Here is a 20,849-nt window from a genome sequence, read left to right as displayed (position 1 = left end):
ACACACACACACACAGAGGCACATACCTAGCACACAGAGGCACACACACACTGGGATTCTGATATACCCACTAACTATACTGGAAATCACTGGTTTGGGACTGTCATATAGGTGAGGGTTCTCCAGAGATGGATGGGAAGGGTGGGGAGCAGACAGTTGCCAGGAAAGTGCCCAAGTGCCCTTTCAGATTTAAGTTCACAGCCTTCCTCCTATTAGCCACATGTCAGTAACACCCCAGAAGTGCAGACAGGGCCAGTGAACATTTTACAAGACTCGTTTTATAAACCACTGCCTACAAACCCTTTTAAAACTAATGAATTAACTAAGACCCCTCATTTTACACCACGGAGGCAATTTTTCTGTGGTTTGTTCTATTCAGTCGGCCCTGGGATCAGAATGTAGGTGACCTAGGCCTGCTGTTCCAGGAGCCCCTTCAAGTTAAATTGGTCTGGCCTGGGTCTGCTTTCAGATCGTCCCCCCCTCTTCTCCCCCTCTCCCCCAGTTCTGACTGGGTCAGGGGACGTTTAGAGGAGCCCTTGCCAACCCTGAACCTTTTAACACCTCCCTCGCACTCATTCTCTCGCTCAGTCTGTCATTCAGTCGTTTAACAAACACACTGGGAGCCTACTGGGAGCCAGTCATGGTAATGGGAGCTAGGAAACCAGTCCACTCAGGAAGACAGACCATTAAGGGCCCCCAAGTGTTACAGGCGTTAAGGTTCAAAGCATACACAGATGAGCCGAGTGTCCAGGCTACCTAGGTCCGGGGGCTGTGGAGTATTGGAAAGGCTTCTGGGGAGACTTAATGCTCCAGCTGAGTCCTGAAAGAGGGGTAGGTTTACATATAGTTGGGAGGGAGGGAGGGAGGCCAGGGAAACGTGGACATTTCCTGCTGAGGCAGCTGGGAGAGCAAAGGCATGAGGATGTAAATCATCAGGCATGTTCAGGCAACCCTACATGGTAGGGTCTGATCAGGGTACAGCGTAAGGGAAGGGGGCTGTACTGGAGACAAGACCAGGGTCAGCGAGCATGCCCGGGCCTGGAGTACCCTGTGGGCTGTGCCCTTCCCACAAAAACATCATTTTTTGGCCTTGCCCCCTGCTGCTTCCCACCTATTGGGGCCAAATCCGATGTTTACCAAATAGCTTCAAGCCCTGACCTCCTCCCAGGTCCTTGGACTCTCTCCTGGTTGTGAGGGAACCAGATCCTGCCCTGCCAGCTTGCCCGGGCACCGCAGAGAGTGCCAGCTCCCGGGCAAGCCCAGCCCAGCCCAGCCCTGCTGGCGCCCCAGCGGCCCCTAGTGGGCCAGGTGCGTGCAGCCCCCTGGCTCACCACAGCACAGTGCTTCTGTGGCCTGGTGGGGCAGATACTGGGAATGGGCAGCTCCCACCTTGCCCGGGTCAGGTGGAAGGCTCAGAAGAGGGGCTTTCCTCTTTGGAGGGGTGTTCCTGCTGAGTCACGCTGAGAAGGTGCAGGCCTAGGTTGTACAGGGTTGGAACAAAGGACGCTGTGAGAGATTCCTGGGTGTCGGAGACACAAAGAGCACGTGGGGGGAAAGGGCGTATGTAGGGTGACATGGGAAGCGTGGGTGCTGAGGTGTCCGGGGCAGGGTATGGGCAGGGAGTGGAGTTTGGATTCAGAGAGAAGACTAGCAAAACGGAATCATAAACATGCTTGGAAACCAAGGTTTACCGAGTGTCCACCGTGTGCATTTCACCCTCACGTATGGCTTCCCTGTAGCCCTGGGAAATGAGATTATTAGCTCCATTTGTCCCTGATGGAGAAACTGAGGCTCAGAGAAACTGAGTCAGTCACCCAAGGTGACATAGCTGATGAAGAGTGATGTCTCCTTCCACAACACCATGGCCCCCTCTCCCTGCGCCTGAACCCAAGCCTGCCCCACCCCCCCGGGTGCTTACAAGAGAGCAGGTTCCTTCTACAGGGTCAGGACCCCCTCCCCCTCCAGGTAGCCCGTGGTACAGAAGCAACAGAGGCCAACTCTGAGGGTGGGCTGCAGATTGTGGGTTATATTAATGATAACTACCATACGCTATTAAGTGCCAGCTGCTTTGCACACATTATCTCATTTAATTCTAACAACACTGCACCTTAGGTATTATTACTCTCATTTTATAGATGAGGGCCCTGGAACAGAAAGGTTGAATAACTCGCCCAAGTCACACAGGCAGAGAGTCAAGTCCAAAGTAAATGCTCATGCCAGTACATCACGCTATGTCCCATGATCTCCAGCCCTGGGTGGGATGCCTGCTGCTCCCAAACAATATGCAGGCACGAACTGTGACTTCTCTTTTGTGGCCTGAGGCATTCAGTGTCAAGAAAGCAAACCTGCAGCTAAAAAGGTATAATTTGATGAGAAGCCTATCTACTCCACACCAGTCATGCCTGTATTCAATAGATATTTTGGATACTCTCGCTGTCAAACACTGAGGCTACAATTGTAAACCGAGAAGACATAGCCCATGCCCTGCAGGGTCCTACTGTCTAGTTGATGACAGAGGCAAATAAGCACAGGCGGCTAAATCGTGTGCTCGGGGCCTTGGGAACACAGGGCAGATGGGCCTGACTGTCGCCAGGGCTCAGCTAGCGTCCACTGAAGGAGGCAGCAAACCTCATGACAGTGGTGACTGGTGGGAGGTAGGAAGCGTCACCACCGGTTCACAGATGAGGAAACTGAGGCCCTGAAAGGTAAAGTTACATGTGCAAGGTTGGCCAGTGGTGGGTGGCAGAGGTGGGATTCAGTGCTACTTGATGCCAGTGTCTCCTGTGGGGTGCTGCTGGAAGGACTCCGGTGTCGTCCCTCATCCTGAGTCCCCCTCCCCACCTCCCAGGTGCAAAAGAGAGAAGCCCTGAATGGAAGCTGGCAGCTGGCAGTGATGGAAGGCTTGTAGCCCATGGGATCAGGCTTCCCCATCTCTAGGTCACTGTGACCTAGGTCGCAGGTCCTTCCTCTGCAGCCTCCCAGGAACGTGAACTCAATAGCACTAAGCCACCTTCAACTCATGAACCACCCATACCTTCCTGCTTGGGCTCCACACAGAAGGACTGTTTCTGGGATGACCCATGACTAGTGTTTGGGGAATGACTTGTGTATGGGAGGCCTCTTGGGTGTTGTGGAGAAGCTGGACCGCAACGGGGACAAGTAGCTGCATGGGAGACCCACCAGCATGGCTAAGAGGTGACACTTCAGCCCATTTTTGGCTCCCTTCCTTTCTGTCCCCTTTGTCACTTGATAGGGAAGCAGGGGAGTCTGCCCATTCTCCTCTTCAAAGAAAAAAAGCTCTTAGTTCTTGCCCTAACAGTTCGTGTAAACTGTGATTTCTAGCAATTTCTTCACCTCTGTGGGCTTCAATTTTCTCATGGAAAATGAGAATGACACTAACTTATTGCACAGGATGACGGATGGACATGAAAGCCTATAGAGGTATTTTATTAGCTCATTAGAACATAAGTGCCACTCTCCTCCTACAGTTGGGAAAGGGTGGTGCTTAGCAGAAATGAAAGCATGGATGGGCGTTCCAGTGTCCGTGAGGGCAACGGGAGCAGGTAGGGGAGAGGAGCTTCTCAAGTCGTCAGCACCTCTCAAATCACACCATGGAGCATCTCCTACTCATTTTCATGGTCAGACTATATGGTCAGAGAAGCTGACAGGTTTGCCTGCACATTTTGCCTTCCCATATACGCAGTTTGCAAATGTCAGCTCATCCCAGTCCATTTTCGGATGGGGGCGGGGCTCGTGAACTTTCATCTCAAGGTGTTTCAGACCAAGAATCTGGGCCCTTCCGCTCCAAGCTTAAGGCAGGGCCAGTTCTGGCTGAATGATGGAGAGAGGCCCAGTGGTTATAGCTTTTATGGAAGGAAAGAGCATGGAGTGGTGGCCTCAGGGTCTTTGCCCCAAGAAAAGGACTCTAAGGTGAACCCTAGAACCCTGTGTGGGCTCTCACAGCCCCCCATCTCTTGCTGCCCCCCTTTCCTGGCCATTAGTCATTGCCCTGTTCTCTTGATTACTCCTCACAGCCTGTGTGGTATTATCCCTTTTTTTAAAAACATTTTTCTAAAGCTTATTTCTTTATTTTGAGAGAGACAGAGACAGTGCAAGTGAGGGAGGGGCAGAGAGAGGGAGAGAGAGAATTCCAAGCAGGCTCCACACTGTGAGTGCAGAGTGGGCTTGAACTCACGAAACTGTGAGATCATGATGTGAGCTGAAACCAAGAGTCAGGCCCTTGACTGAGGGAGCCACCCCGGTGTCCCTCCCTTGCTTTTTACATATAGGAAAACCAAGAGTCAAAGAGGTCAGGAAACTTGCCCCCCAACATGTAGCTAATCATTGACAGAGGAGCTTCAAACCCAGGCTCTCAGATTCCCTGCTCCTTCTACTCACTGAGACCTTTCTGATCTTCGAGAAAACTCTCAACATATTGTTCAACTTTGCCTCTCCTTCTCTGTGCTCAGTTCTCCTTGTCGAAAAGGGACTGTCCTTGTGTCTGGGCAATGCCATACCCACACCCTGTTTGCCACCAAGGCAGAAGTTCCAGAGTTCTCTGAAGCCTCCTTGTAGAAAGGTTCAGAGTCTGGAGTGGCCGGTCCTGGAACCAGCTGTAAACATGCCAAGTGGCCACGTAGAGTGTGTATAACTAGTTTTTTTACACGCCAGACAGAGGAGAACCGGACAAAGTTACTTGGAGAGAATGCCTGACACTAGGTGGTCTAGTAAATAGCTGACAGCCAGTTCGGGGAGGGGCCCTGATTTGTAGCATTTGCCGATTTCCATGGTATAAATGCTCAACCAGGCCACTTTTGAGCCACCGATGTGATATCAACCAGCTTTCAAAAGTCCAGAAGATTTAACAGTTGGCTTTCACCAGCCAGAACCAGGGAGTTCCAGTATGTTATGTCACTTAATGACCCTGCCCTACCCCTGGTCCCTCCAGCCTCTCCCCTGCTCCTGCTCTGGGCGTGCTGCCCAGGAACCTCCCAGAACCTCCACGGTGGCACCCCCTCCTCCAGGCCCTGAGGCAGCTGCTGGGGGGCTGCTCCTTTGGAGCTCCAGTTCTTGGGAAATGGAAGTCTCTGGATAGAAAAGGGGATCTATTTGGAGGTAAACACTCATTCTCCAAACCTGGAGAAATGCAGTTTGCTGACTTGGCCCCCAGGAGCTAAATAAATCTGAATTATTGTCCCGCTCAGAGCAGATCTGCTCTCTTCTGCCCCCACCCCACAACCCTCCCTGAGCCCCAGGAACTGCCTCTCAACTGGGGCCTCCTGGGATGCCAGCGAGTGACCGCCTTTGATTTATTCTCATTCTCTGCTTCCCTCCGTAACCCAGCAGTCTTGCCTAGAAAGGGGAGGTGAGAAGAAAAGGAGTATCTCCCCTCATCCCTCTCTCTCTTAGCTCATCTTCACGGAGGTCCCCTGTGGATTCCTTCAAGGACACAAGGAAATGCACCCTTAGTGGGCAAGGCAGAGCCATACCAGCCTTCCCTACACTTCACCCCTAAACAAGCTCTGTGGACATAGCTGTGCCTTGCTTTAGAAAAGAAGCTCATTTTGGAAATCGTGTGTTTAATGACAACAACCACCCCGCCATCTTGGGAGCCCTTCAGAGTTTCCCAAGCACTCCCACATTCTGTACACCATCTCGTCTGAGCCTCTCGTCAGCCCCACGCAGCCGGTGGTGATTGGTAGAGTTCCCCGATGTGTCTGAGCCTGTCAGGGTGGGGACTTCAGAGGCCACCCAGCTGGAGCCTCTAGTCCCCTCCACAGGGCACCAGCTGATCAGTCTCCACCTGGCCGCTGGCTGCCGCAGTGGAAACTCACGCCTCCTGGATGCAGCCCATTCCGGCCTCAAAATGCTCAGGGGCTTGGAAACGTATTACTTGGGTTGAGCCCAAATCTGTCTCTGTGTGATACAGGTTGAATGCATTGCTTTGTCGTTTGACCCTTTGGGGGCACGCAAAGCAAAGCTGATGTAATCGAATCCCTTGTTCCGATATTCAAAGGGTGCTCTCGTGTCTCATCTCCCCTGTCCCTCAAATCTTCCTTACATATCCCAGATTCAAATATTCCTCCCACGACACAGTGCAGAATGCCTCCACCAGCCTGATCTATCCTCTGAGTGCATTCTCCTCCACTGGTTTCAGCAGAGACGAATGAGACTAGAGGCTTTATGTGAGTCATGCTTCTGTTAATGCATCCTCAGATAGCGTCAGGTTAGGTTGCTTGTCTTGTTTTTTTTGACAGACACATTACACTTTGGATGTATGAGCCTTCTGTCAACTCAAACACTGCTGTTAAACCGTGTCTCTCCTGTTCTGCACTTATATTATTGATTTTTTTTTTTGGCTCAAGTGTTAAAAGTGTTACATTCCAACTTAGTAGATGCAAATTAATCTCATTAGACTTAGCCTGTGGCCAAAATCTGTAAAGATCTTTTGGATCTCAGTCTCATGTCACCTATAAATTTGCTGAGCATTTCTTCAGACACCCTCTAAATCACCGATAAAAATATTGAAGAAGAGGGCTAAGGAGAAAGCAGGTGGCACTATCCTAGAAGGCTTCCTCAAGTGGACATCTATCCTTTAAATGTCATCCTCTGGGTATAGCTTACTAATCCACACAGTTGTCCACCGGCCACAGCTCTCAGTGTCTTCCTCAAGGGTGTCATGGTGTCATGGGAGGTGCCTTGCTGAGGTCATTGACATGTCTGTATGTTTTCCTTACCTGCCAGCATAGTCATTATGTTAAATCCAGAAACTGAGTTCCATGAGAACAGGCACTCATCCTCGGGACCTCAGTGCCTACCTAGCACGGTGCCCAGTACGTTGCCAACAACTCAGGAAATATTTGAAGAAATGACTGCTTACATTAGTGGATGAAAGAAACTGGCCCAGATCAAAGTGAAGATTAGCAGTGTTTAGTTTTTCTGATTCCACCTTCTTTCTCTATTTTGAAAACTGGAACATTTGTTTCTACTTTCGTCCTTATAGCACCTCTTTAATACTTATGGATCCTAGGGGCGCCTGGGTGGCTCAGTCAGTTAAGCATCTGACTTTGGCTCAGGTCATGATCCTGCGGTTCGTGGGTTCAAGCCCACGTCTGAGCTGTCAGCACAGAGCCTGGAGCCTGCTTCGGATTCTGTGTCTCCCTCTCTCTCTCTGCCCCTCCCTGATTCATGCTCTGTTTGTCTCTCTCTCAAAAATAAATAAACATTAAAAAAAAAAAAAACTCCTAATAATGCTATGTGAACTTAAAAAAAAATACTTATGGATCCTAAAATGACATCAAATGGCTTACTGATGAGAAAATAAGAGTTCAGGAAAAACAACAGATTTGCCCAAGGCCAAAGGCTAATAATGGGAGACAGCAGGATTCAAGCCATTGTCTGCTGGCTTTAAAGGTATCAGGATGCTATGTCTAGCCTCTGATGCTGAGTTTGGGTGAGTCCCCCCAGTTCAGCTGACAATGAGAAGGGTGTTTCTTCCTAACAAAAAATGATGGGGAGCCAGTACAATAAAGCAGATATGTCTCTTTTAAGACATGAAAGATCTCATTCACCACCTGTCATTCATTAATTCATTGATTCAACAAATATTTATTGAGTATCTACCAGTGCCAGGCTATGCTGGGCCCTAGAAGTACAACTGCTAATCAAGCCCTCTTTGAGCTTAAGTTAGTTGGGAGCGGAAGAGAAAATCACTAAGCAAGTAGATATATAGTAACTGATCATAGAAAGGCCTATGGAATGAAGCAGAGTATGGGCATAAGAAGGGACAGAGGGGCTCTATTTCACTCTGAAGACGTGACATCCAAGCAGAGATCTTAAGAAAATGAGACAGCAAAAGCAAATGTCTTGGGGATAGCAACAGCATTAGCAACGATGTGCCTGTGTTGACGGGAGAACTATACTTTTTCTTCCAAAAAGCAGGGACCTAGATCATATGATGAGTATTCCAGCTATAAAACATCTGATTCTTTTAAGATGTAGTCATTCATTCATTCATTCATTCATTCATTCATTTTCTCAACAAAGGCTAAGCACATACTCTGTGTCAATTGGATGCTATGGATGAAGGTGTAAACAAGGCTTCAGTGGGGAAGTCAGACAAGTGTATCAGGCCCAACAACACTGGTGCTAGGGACAGGCTGGCAGAAAAGAATAGTTGAGGCATGTCACCGTTCATGACATTTTAGGGATCCATTAGACTAGAGAGAATATATTATAAAAGCATTAAACTCTGTAAGGGTGGTTATCAAAAAAATGTAAGCCATCTCATAGTTTCTTAAAATTTTATATAGAAAGCCCAACATATAAGATTAAAAGGAGTCGCTCTGATTGGCACAAAATTTGGGGCCTGGGGATACCTTCAAAAACATTACATAGGACGAAAATCACGGCCCTAAATATTTGTTACGGCTGAGAACAAAAATCTGTCCAGTGTCCACTAAAACCTGCTTATCTCCAAACACCCAGGTAGACCAAATTTGGGGACCCATTCAATGATCAATCAAAGCCATTAAAACAGTTACTCCTGTCTTGGGTTAAACGGAGTAAACTTCCACCCAAATGAGAACTGATTCAGCTATTTTTTTTTTCCTGCTCTTCAAAGTCATGAAATCAACTTACTACTGCCCAGTCCAGCCCAAATGACTCATAAGCACAATTTAAAGGGTTCATCATTTTGGCTTTTTCTGCTTCTTGGCAGAGGTCACCACCCTAATTTACATTAAGAAGAATCAGTCGTCTCTTCTAAAGAGTGCGGGTGCACCACCTGGTTTTGTAGGCTCCTAAATTATTCTCTAAAATGTTCTCACCTAGGGAATGCTTCCTTCTCACTGTGGCACGCAAACAAATGGATGCTGGTTGCACACCCACCGTTCCCTTGCCCGCCTTCTCTTTTTCACACACACGCCACAGGCCGGGGCGGGCCTCCCAATTCCAGCTGGGGAACCGGCTGTCCTGGCCATACTAACCTGTCCCCTCCCCTTTTCTCTCTCTGCAGATGACAGCAACTGCTCAGGCACCCTCTAAGACCCAGGCTGTCCACATCTCCGCACCCTCAGCTGCTGCCAGCACGCCTGTGCCCAGTGCCCCCATTGACCCCCAGGCCCAGCTGGAGGCTGACAAGCGAGCTGTGTACAGGTAGGAGACACTTCAGCTGTGTTGAAAGCCCCCGCCCCAGTCAGCCTCCGGCCCAGCTCAGCCCTGGGAGAGGAGAATGCAGGCCAGTGGGTGGGTGCATAAAGACAATGCCCAACAGCTGCTCTCCTCACCGGCTTCTCTCTCAAATCCATCTGGACATCCCTCAGCTGGCCCATGTGGATTGACGCTAGCTTCCTGGGATTGTCTGGTGAGGGCCAAGAGGGCCCGGGCAGCATCTTCCTGGAGGATCCTTTTGTCATCCCAGCTGGGGATTGAGCCCCTCTTGAGCATCAGAAACCCTCCACTCAGCAAACTGCCACCTTGAGAGGCTCTCCTCGCGTGTCCGCCATTGTGTCTTCACTCCAGCAAGCCCAGGGGACATCTGCTGGTCCCGTCTAGGACTTGGCATTACACAAACTTTAATATGCCTGAAAATCACTGGGAGAGCTTATTAAAACCCGTATTTCTGGGCTCCGTGCTCAGAAATGCTGAATCAGTAGGTCAAGCTATAGGAAGAGGAATATGACTTTTTAAAAAGCACTCCAGGTAGATCTAATGCAGCAGGTCCTTTTTTGATCCATGATTGTCTTTGTTTTGTAGCAAGAGGCGTGGTGTGTGGCTGCGTATGTTCTGGCACCCTCCTTCCAGAGGGGGAGTGTGCTGAGAGCCGGCAGCTGAGAGCAGGGCCAGGCCCTGAATGTTGCGGAGGCTGGGAGGGGCCCAGGGCCTGTCTGGTTTGTCCATGTGGTTGAGAAGATGCAGTCCTCTGAGAGCCGCCCTGGCAGGGATGTTAGTCATCGTCTTTCTGTGGGGCGCCCACACGGCTAGAAAAGACGCCCGAGTCAGCACTCAATATGGAGGTGACACCCTAGCACACGCTCACTTGTGTGAGCACATACATTCACGTGTATCAGCAAACGCGTCTTACCTGTGTCTGGACACACACTGCAGCAGGTGCCAGTATCGTCACATGGGGAACGATCCAGCCAAGATGAACGGGAAGAAGATTGATTCCTTCCTCACTCCTCCCCACGGTGACAATGCTTTTATGGTAATGGTGGTAATTATTGCTGTTATTATCATTATCACTGGCATTATTTTTAGTTACTCAGATGAGCCGAGTGCCTCTAATGCCAACACGGAGTCCAGAGCAGTGAGCCCTGATCCATAGGTCCCGCCACGAGGGTCTTTCCCAGCCCTGCTGGAAGAATAAATCACCATGCCTGTGCCCCGCTCTGCCCAGTGCACTGGCCAGGCCCTGCTGCCTGCCGGGAAAGAACTCTGCTTTGGACCCCAAAGAACTCCCACATCTGGTCACGGTACCTGTCAGAGAGACTGGACACTCCTGTCCTCCTGTCTCTCCTTCCTTCACACTCTTGTATTGAACCCTTACTATTAATATGTGGAGGCGCTGAGCTGGACTCCCAGCGAAAGAGGGTAAACTATCAAAGCAAACGTACCTCTGTTCCCCATCTCTCCAGGAACAGATAGATAGGCGAGAAACCAACACAGTGTGGTCAGAGCTTTAACAGAGAAGGCTTTACCGAGGAGACAATATTTGAGCTTGATCTTAAAGGCTGGTGAGAGAGTCCACCAGGAGAAATGGGCTGGAGTAGAGCCTTCCAGACAGAGCAGAGCCTCTGTGCTCCCAGAATGGCCAGTGGCCAGAGCATCTGGGTGTGGGGAGATGAGGCTTCACAACCACCTGGAAATTAAACTGCGAGGTGGGCTTGTGCTTTTGTGGTGAACATGAGAAGGGAGAGTACCATGGCGTCTGAAAACCACCTGATGGTCTGATGGCTTGGGGGTTAGAGCCATCATACTCCATGTAGATCATTGCTACCCATAGTATGGCCCAGGGGCTAACAGCACTGTATCCCCTGGGAGTTCTTGAGAGACGCAGACTCTTGGCCCCACTCACACCACGTGATCTGTGTGCATCATCCTGGGCACCTTCACAGACAGGGGACCTGTGGTGAGCACAGATCATAGTCTAGAAAGACCCCTGGTTCGTGATACAACAGAAAGTTTCTGGACACCCAGGCTTGAGTCCCAGCTCCTTTTGTGTACTAATCTCTGTGAGCTTGAGTTTCATGACAGAAGCTAACCAGTAGGTTCAGTAAGATTGTTGAGACAGCTCATGTAAGCACCTGGTGCTGTGGCCCTTCCCAAGATCCCAGGCTCATTTCCCACCCAGGCCAACCTGCAGGAGATGTGGGTCACCTCTCCCGTGGGAGCTGTTCATCATGATGTCACTTGAAACATAAAGGCCCAGACGGTCCTCCAACCAACGCTTCTTCCTGCTCACCTTCACACCTGAGCTTTACCTTCTCCCACCGGGCTGAGCCCCCAGCAGCCCTCAGCCTTTGCCCAAATTGTCCCTGCAGCTGTCTGACCGTGAAGAAGGAATCCCAGGTTGGTTGCCACCAATTGCCCAGACAAACATGGCCACCCGGCATCTCAGGACAACCAAGAGAGCTGACACCAGCACCTTCGCCCGGCTTTTCTCCGCAGTCCCTCCTGCCCAGGGGCCTGGGGTTTTCTCCCACAACCACACCTCTCCCATTAATACCAGCTGTTCTCTCTACAGCCATTGCAGGATGACCGGGGAGGGAGCTCAGCCTCCTGAAGGGTCGGGTAATTTTAATTAGATTTGCCTGCCTTGGGGCAGCCTGGCTGCTCCAAAGCACATCAGGGAGTCAGCATTTTATGTCAATAAATGTAACAAGACTTTTCAATTCAGATTAGTGCCCAGCGCCGACTTCTGGGAGATCCCACTGTGGCCCCTCCCAGAACCACAGATGAAGGAAGGGTGGAGGGAGCCCCTTTCTGACCAGGCCCCTGCAGGGTGGCAGGGGGACAGTGTGACAAAAAGGAAGGGTGTGCCTGTGAGCCCTTGGAGCGTCCAATGCCCCTGAGGTTCTATTTGTGTATAAAGACGTGTTAATGAAATGTATTGGTTCCTTCTGATGTGGAAAGTGTGTGTGTGTGTGTGTGTGTGTGTGTGCACGTGCGTGTAGTGGGGGTGAGGGGAGGCAGTCTGTCTTTAATTGGATCATACCAGAGCATCATCTGGGCTAATCAGCAAGGCAACCGAGAGCTCCCGCTCAGATTAATGATTGCAGTCTAATCCGAGCAGATCCCATGATTGGATGCACATCGTGGGTAATTGTGTTTGTGGCCCAAGAGCAGTGCTGAGAGGGGGTCTGAGGAGGGGAGGCCCTGTGCAGTGAGGACCACCGCAGGTTTGGACCTAGTTCAGTTCTCCCCTTCCCTAGTCCCCCACCTCAGCCCTGGGACTTATCCCCAAGACGTTCAAACTTAGCTTGGACTGCCCCACTCCACCCCTCCATGCGGATGGACAGTGTTAGGTGCCGTCCAGAACCTGGTGGTTAGATGGCCAGGCGTGCAGAGATAGGGCCAGGAGGGTGGGGTTAATCCAGCTTTCACTCTCCCTCCTCCCCTCCAGTCTCCTTCGTTCCCCTTTGAAGTGAGTGGGTTCCCATGGAAACCATGATGTCCTGGGGAGCAAGCAGAGTGGCAGACAGCTAGTCCTGGCCAGGTGCGAGGTGGGGAGGAGGTCGGCCTTGCTGAGAAAGCTCTGCTAAGGCTAAGGCGTTGGTTCTCTCCCACAAGGCTGAAAAGCTCTCCAAGAACTGGGGAATGGGCCCGCCCAGCGCAGAAGTTACCTGCTATTGATAGGAATGCAGGCTTGAGCAGTGAGAAAGTGGCAGGGGCAGGGTGCTTTGCTTCTGCACTTAAAATGCTGGAGAATCGAGATGCTGTGCAGGTGGAGAGGGTGGCTGACGGCTACCCACCCTCCCCCCCCACACACTCCGTATTTCTCCTCTGTGGCATGGCTCACCATTAAGTTGATTTCATCAACGGTATTTGTTTCCCCCACTAGATGGTTACCTCCATGAGGGCAGGGTCTATGTCTGTTTTACTCATCGACCTATCCCTGGCGCCCCATACCATACCTTAGAGTCAGCAGCTTGGACAGAGTGTGTACTAGAGCTTGTTGAATGGATTGATTAACTCAGGCGAGGCAGCACCTCATAAATACACCACAGTTCTAGGCTGGTGTGCTGGCTATCAGGGGCGAGGCGATAACAGAGCCCTGGTTCGTAGCATTTGCTGAATTCCACTGTGTAAATGCTCCCACCAGGGCCCACTTCAAACTACCAACACGATACCACTGACCAGAGTTGCAAAGGGGGGCTCCCATCTGGCTCTTGCCTGCCTCAAGTACAACCCCCATACAGGTAGGCAAGTTACAGGCCCACAGTCTCTGATTTTAAACAGGTCGATACATCTTATAACCAATTCTTTGGAATGGTTTTATTTTTATTCATACCTTTAGCCACGAGCCCACACTTCTCTGTTGTCCTCATGGGCCTGTGCGGTCCACTCCTGGGTTCTAAATTTGAAATGTTCTCTCTTAATGAATTAACTACTTCACACAGTGCCCAGCACGAAGTAGGTGTTTGCAATTGTGATTTTTCACCGTTAACCCTGAGGCAGTGAATTTTCTCCTTCCTAGTTTCTACCCAGCACTGTCGTCTCTTCCCATCTGCTTGAGCAAAGCCCTGCCTTCACCCCCACACTCCCATCTTCTCCAAGTGGATTCCAGGCCCTTCCTGGTTTACCCGTTAACAAAAACTCCTTCCTGGGAGCTTCAGAAACCCTGCATCAAACCAGGCTTCACCTCCTCTGCAGTGTCCCAGCTTCGAGAATCTTGACCTTGCCCTGTGGTGCTTCGGGTCTTCAGGATAGCTCCATCCCCCTCCTCAACCACAGACTCAGAACTTCTAACCCGTGTGTGACTACCCCCGAGCAGCGAGCAGCTCATGCTGGACTCCATCTCTGGTTCAGTAAGAGCAATACACATTTCTAAAGCCCTGTCTGTGCTCCACTTCTTCCAGCCTCATCCAGACCGGGTCCCTCTAGAATGCACACTCACTTGGGGAAGGATCGGAACAGGGCAGTGGCAGCGTTCGGATCGCTCTATTGGAAGAGACCATCCTTGTAAAGGTCACTGAGGCTCCGGGCTTGGTCGTGGCAGCCCTGGAGTTAGAGGTGTAAATGCAGGAGAATGGCCATGCTGGGCCGTGCCACGAGCCCTAGAAATAGAGTTGGTGATCGCTAGCTTTGTCACCTTGGGTGAGTTAATCTCTCCGAGCCTCTGTTTTCTCAACTGTAAAAAAGAAAATAGTAATAGCTAGACTAAAATTAGAGAATACGGGATAATACCTGACACACAGATCAGTGTTTGCTGCGTGGGGTGGGGATGGGGTGAGATTGTTTGAAGCAAGAGGGGCCAGCATGTGTCCCCATGGCGTGTTCAGGATGGGAAGCCGTCAGGTGCATTCAGCGGGGTGGAATTCGGGGTTAGGAAATGGGCCTTTACATTTAGATCACCTGCGTTTACATTCTGGCACCGCCCTAGGCACTAAGCCTTTCTGGGCCTCGATTTCCTCATCTGGAAAACGGTATTATCTCTTCATCGGGGTTGTTGTGAGGAATCCATGAGAGAATGCACATTACGTATTTAGTAAAGAATCCCGCATTTGGTGAGCGCTCTGTAGATGTTAGCGGCTGTCAGATGTTTGGGGAAACGCAAGCAGGCTAGAAGATGCTAGAAATGCTGAGAGGCGAAGCAACCAGAGGCAGGACTGGAAAGGACCCCCCAGTCAAGAGGTGTCTATCTTGCAATTCAGTTAAATGTGTAGTGAGCTCTGCTATGTGTCAAGCGTCGTGTTAAGTTCCAAGAGGGGTTTTGAATAAAGAAGAACCAGCCCAGGGAGTAGGAGAAAGATAGACATAGAGAGCAGCTCTAATAGAAACTTGGCACATAGTATGGACTCAAAAAGTATTTGTGGAATTGACTGCGAGCCTTCTGACCACAGTGCAGTGTGGGAGAGTTGCACTGTTTTTCCCCAGGGAGGTGAAACCCAGGGGGAATGATAGCTGAGCTGGTAAATGGGGTGGGAGGGACCCCCGAGGGTTGGGGGCTGGACAGAGGGGCTGGGTCCTCTTGTGACTGTCCTCCTTAGCAGCTGCCTGGCCAGGAAGGACCCTGGGAACTGGCACGTCCTGATGAAGTGTTTTTGAGGGAAGGCTTCCACCTTGTGACCAAAGGGTGTCCTGGCTCCAGTGAGTTGACCCTGGGGCTTAACCCTATGCCTTCCCTGGCACTGTGCTTGGTCATTTCTGGAATGTGCTGGGCGAGGTGGCCTGAGAAAGATGTGGGAGAAGTTCAGCCATTCCAAGCAGAAAAGTCAGGACCAGATGCTTCAGGCTAGGGCTTCTAGACTAGATGCCGGGAGCAGATGTTCCTGGCTGCATTCTGGGCTGGGCTCTCTGGGCTGGGGGCTCCAGCCGACTCCCTGCTCTTGGAAGCAGTTGGATTCACTGGCATCAGAGATAACATTTCAGTTGTTGACTATAGTCAGGGGAGCGATCCTGTTGGAGCCATAATCTGAAAGTAAAACCATGCTCAGTTCTCCCCGGGCACCAGGCAAAGCCTGTTCTCGGCCCCTCCTGCCGGCATCTGGAGGGCCCCCAGCCCACGCACGGCCTCTGCACATGGTGCTGGCAGGCACGGGGGCTGCAGCTGTCGGGTCCAGGGAGCAGGTGTGCCGTGTTGAGAGGCAGTGTGGGTCCTGCTGCTTCCATAGCTCACCGGCCTGGCCCAGGCACAGCCGAGAAGTCCAGGTACCCCACCAAGATAAGGCACGCTGATAAGATATGAAGAGCCTGGAACCCACCGACTTTTATCCTCACAAGGTTGTGTTAGGATTAAAGGAGATAACCAATGCTAACAGCCGACAGTGCTTGCCACGTAGAAGGCTCACGGTGAACGGTGGCTGCATTTGTGAGTAGTTACTGTGATACGTACTAGACTGGATCTGTCCCTCATTTAAGGGGGAAGATAGCCAGCAATTGGGCCTCCTGCTGCTGTGAACCAGGCAGAGTGGAATAGGAGGAAGGCCGGCAGGCTGGGGCTTTGAGGGCTCACGTGGTCAGGGGCTTCTCACCAGGGCTGGACTGAGCCGGTTTTGCCCTTCTTTTAAATTTTTAAAAAACGTCGGGGCGCCTGGGTGGCTCTGTTGGTTGAGCGTCCGACTTCGGCTCGGGTCACAAGCTCATGGTTTGTGAGTTCGAGCCCCGCGTCGGGCTCTGTGCGGTCAGCTCGGAGCCTGGAGCCTGCTAAGGATTCTGTGTCTCCCTCTCTCTGCCCCTCCCCCACTTGTGCTCTGTCTCTCTCTGTCTCTCAAAAATAAATAAATGTAAAAAAATTTTTTTTTAATTTTTTAATGTTTATTTATTTATTTTGAGAGAGAACATGAGTGAGCAGGGGCGAGAAGCAGAGGGAGAGGGAGAAAGAGAACCCCAAGCAGACTCTGCACTGAGCATGGAGCTCGATCCCAAGAACCATGAGATTGTGACCCGAGCCAAAGTCAAGAGCAGGATGCTCAAGTGACTGAGCCACCCAGGCGCCCCTTGCCTTTCTTTTAACCATGACGCCACTCTCAGATTTTCTCAAGCTCTAGTCCATTTCGTGGTCAGGTGGAGAGAACATAAGACTAAGCCTTCAGTCTCAATTCTTACTCTATCATTGGGCAAATCATTTAACCTCTTTAGATAAGCTTGTCCTACCTCACACGGTAGGCATCAGATGAGAAACTGAAAGAGCTGTAGAAATGTGGAAGCCCTCTCCAAGCACACAGGTGTATTATTATCATGAGAGAAGATTCTTTTGGAAACTCCTTCGATAAGATGGAGATTCTCTTGTGCTGCAGTGATCTTGATGCTCGAAGGGTAAACATGGCAGGTCAGTTCTGTGACCCCAAGGACACATATGACTCAAGGACAGAAGAGAAAAAGAGAGAAAGCGGGGAGGAGGAAGTGATTCCGATAATGGTTCAAAAATAACAGATAGGAGGGGGGGAGCGCAAAATTTGGAGTTTGGATTCCCAGATTTAAATCTCAACTCAGCCACTTACTAGCTTAATATCATTACTTCACCACAGTTTGCTAAGTGGTGCAATGGGAATAAGAATATTGAGCATTTGAATGCAATAAGCACATGGAAACACTTTGTAACTTACAGAGGGCCACAAAGCGTGTGTGGGTGTGTGTTTAGTCATCGCCAGTGACCAAGGCGGAATGGACAGAGCGCCTTCCCCACAACACCCCTTCCCCTAGACTTTGTATGCTTGCTGGAGATCAATCTCTGGTGACTTGGACAGAAGCTCTGACTGCTTCTCACTAGCTAACCTTGGGCAAGACACTTCCCTTTTCTGTGCCTGAGTCACCTCTCCGTAAAACGAAAGGGTTGAACATGGGATCCCCACAGATCTCAACTTTTAGGTGGTTTGTATTCCTGCCCTTGCAGACTAGCCTTTACAATCACTTTGTTGAGATTTCACATTTGTTATTATTATTATTTTTATTTTTAATGTGCCAGAAGGCAGGGGTGTGGGAGCTGGTGTCAACGAAGGGATGGGGACGTAGCCGACTGAGGCCTGACCTGGGCCCCACCCTTGCCAAGAATGGACCTATCCGCCCACCTGGGGGAGGAGAGCCGGTTGGAGCCCAGGAGCCCTAGCAGATGCGATTCCAATTTAGCAACAAGAAGAAGTCCTCTCCAAGGCAACCCAGGCGAACACACCACCCACTAGGCAGGACTAAAAATACACCCGCATGGTTTCAACGTCACACCTGAAGTAAAAATATATCCAACCAGGAGCTGCTGGCTCGTTCTCCCCCACCCCACTCTGCTCTCTCCATCTGGTGCCTTCGAGGGGAGGAGAAATGGAGGGCTGGGCGAGCTCTTCCTTCACACTAACCCCCCTCCCTCCAGGACCCCGCCAGCCCCCACCCCACACACACCCAGCAGAGCCCAAGGAAGGCAGGTCCTTTTGTAGCCATTGTAGCTAGAAGCTGCCAGATGGCAACGTTTTATCTGAGTCTTGCTATAGAGATGGATTCTGAGCCCAAAAGAACCTTAGGATTGTGTCTTAGAACCTTCCTTCCCATAGTTCCTCTGTTCCCACTCATTAATTCACCAGATATTTATTGATCCTCTGTTGTGTGCCAGGCACTGTGCATGACCCTTGGGAATTCAAAAAGAGATCAGATGAGTTCGTGGACCAGAGCAGTTCACCACATAGTGAGGAAGACAGATCTGTGCACAAACAACTATAGTTAGTAGAATTTAATGAGTGTCATAAGGGAAATAAAAATAAATTCTTACTGGCAGTGCTTTTTTGGTTAAAAAAAAAAAGAAGAGGTTCTGAGTTCTGATAAATTGTACGTTGCCTCTCCTCCTCCTCTTTCTGTGCCTATTTGAATTGGCACGTGGGCTTGTTTTCCCTGCCAAATGAGTCAGTGGATATGGGAATAGAAATGTATTGGAGCCGATGGTGTCAATGTTGCTCTGAATAAAAAAGGTGCCCACACACCTTTCCAGGGAAGTGGAACAAGCATTAATTGATAGCTTACTAAGTGCCAGACGCTCTACTTGTTTCTTCATTTAATCCTTACCATAACCTGCGTGGTAGGTGATGCTATCCCTGTTTTATAAAGGAGGAAACTGGGGTTCAGAAAAATTCAGTAACTTGCCCCCAAAGGCACACCCACCGTCTCACTCTGAAATCTGTGCTTATCTCACACCACGGAGCTTCTCACCCTAAAGTGTGAGTGAGGTCAAGATACAAACCCCAAAACATTTCCCAGGATGGTTCAGAGGAAGCAATGGTTTTTCTCACTGGCGAGACCCACCAGGAAGCCGTGGTAGAGTGGGTGGTATCTTGAGATGGATTCTGAAGATTATTAGAAGGACAGGCAGAGACCCAGGAACCCAGTTGAGGTGCTAGGAACAGCAGGAACAAAGGCTAGTGCTAGAAGTCCAGTTTCCCTGAGTCTGTGAAGGCGGTGAGTGAAAAGACAAGGGGGCCAGAGTGCACCTGCTGTCTGTCCAACAGCACATTCTCTGCTCAGTCTGTTGAGAAAAAATACAGAAGTCTGAGGCCACACCCTGATGTACCTGGAACATTCATCTGAGGACGTGAACTTTATTTCATTAGCCTCCGAGAGAAATTTCACTAGAGCGAAACAACACGAATACTTGTAATGGGCTTCTGCTCTGAATAGATGCCCAAGGAAAAGACAGGGGGCTGTCCTGGAAAGTGACTCCAGGGTATTGTCTATGATTCTGTGATTCTTGTGACCTCTGACCTAGGGCACTAGAAATAAAGGATCAAAATGCCAGTGCCTGGGTGGACTTTCCAGGGGGTCGAGTCTTTGGTAATTCAAGACCTGCCCTGTGTTTATGGGTGGAGACTAGGTGGGATAGCTGGAGAGTCAGCCTGGTCACTGCTGTTCCCACCTTACCCCACCTCACTGGCCAGTAGACTAATATCCTCTGCAGCAGTCAGACCCTGACCAGGCCTCTTGTCCCACTGGCTCATCACTGAAAATCTCCACCAGAAATTTTGCTCTCCTGCCAATCATTCCATCCTCTGAACCGTCCATCCCTCATCCCATCCAGGCCTTGGAGGCTCTGACCTCTGTTCCCATTGGAAGACATAGCCAGGGTTCAGGGAGGGGGGTGAGAGCCAACATTGAGCCTCCTCTGTCCATCTTCCCCCTAGCTGAATGAGTCTGGACTGTGAGGTGAGGTGCAGGACAGGCCTAGGGGCTCCAAGGTCAATGACAGAGAGAGGAGGTGGATAGCCAGGCAGGCTGCCACACACTTGGCTGGACCCATAATTGAGGTCTGCAGTCCTGGCCAAGGTCACAAGGGAAGGGATGGCTGAGAGGCTCAGAAGTGACAGAGTGGCATGACTGTGAATCACAAGGTTTATCACCCAGAAAGAGAACTCAACACTAACGTGCCTCCCTGCGTGTGACCATCCTCGCCCCCCTTCCCCCCAGTCTGCAGTGCTCTGTTTCCATCTACATATCTATTCTCTGTCTCTTTCTCTTGTGTTCTTTGCATGTTACTTTCCCTGAAGCTCTACATTTTTACATTCCTTCTAACTTTTTCCTGCCTCTGCTTCTGTATTTCTGGTCCTCTAAGCAGAAAGAAATGTTAAAAAGTTGTGTTTGTTTGTTTGTTTGTTTGTTTTCCGAAAACCTAGGTTGTCCAAGGAGGGGAAGGAAGAGAAACAGAAAAGGGTCCAACTGTCTTTTCTTGAATCCTTTTAACAAGCTTCAGCCTTATAGGGGAACTTGAAGTTAAGTACAAGTATGCGAATTACCGTGGAAGTGGTGGTCTCCATCCCTGGAGGCCTTTAGAAGTGTTAGAGAAACCTATCAGGACAATTTATGTTATGAATAACATAACATAACATAGGCCCCAGGTGTCTTGGGGCACCTGGGTGGTCCCGTGGATTGAGCATCCAACTTCAACTTCAGTTCACGATCTCAGAGTTCATGAGTTCGAGCCCTGCATCGGGCTCACTGCTGTTAGCGCAGAGCCCGCTTCGGATCTTCTGTCCCCCTCTCTCTCTGCCTCTTCCCCACTGGCGCGTTCTCTCTCTCTCAAAAATAAATAAATCTAAGAAAGAAAGAAAGAAAGGAAGGAAGGAAGGAAGGAAGGAAGGAAGAGAAAGGAAGGAAGGAGGGAAGGAAGAGAAGGAAAGGAAAGGAAAGGAAAGGAAAGGAAAGGAAAGGAAAGGAAA

General features: G+C 50.3%; 1 protein-coding gene across 2 annotated transcripts in view; it reads left to right on the top strand.

Moving 5' to 3' along the window:
- PKNOX2 (PBX/knotted 1 homeobox 2) overlaps positions 1-20,849 on the top strand; it is a 282,247-nt gene that overhangs the window by 209,433 nt on the left and 51,965 nt on the right. For both annotated transcript variants that reach the window (XM_049654902.1, XM_049654896.1), the window contains exon 5: positions 9,017-9,156. In XM_049654902.1, coding sequence (XP_049510859.1) covers positions 9,017-9,156 — 140 coding nt within the window. The remainder of the gene's footprint in view (positions 1-9,016; positions 9,157-20,849) is intronic.

Source organism: Panthera uncia, chromosome D1 (genome assembly GCF_023721935.1).
Source record: "Panthera uncia isolate 11264 chromosome D1, Puncia_PCG_1.0, whole genome shotgun sequence".
Classification (NCBI taxonomy): domain Eukaryota; kingdom Metazoa; phylum Chordata; class Mammalia; order Carnivora; family Felidae; genus Panthera; species Panthera uncia.
This window is presented reverse-complemented; position numbering and strand designations above follow the sequence as displayed.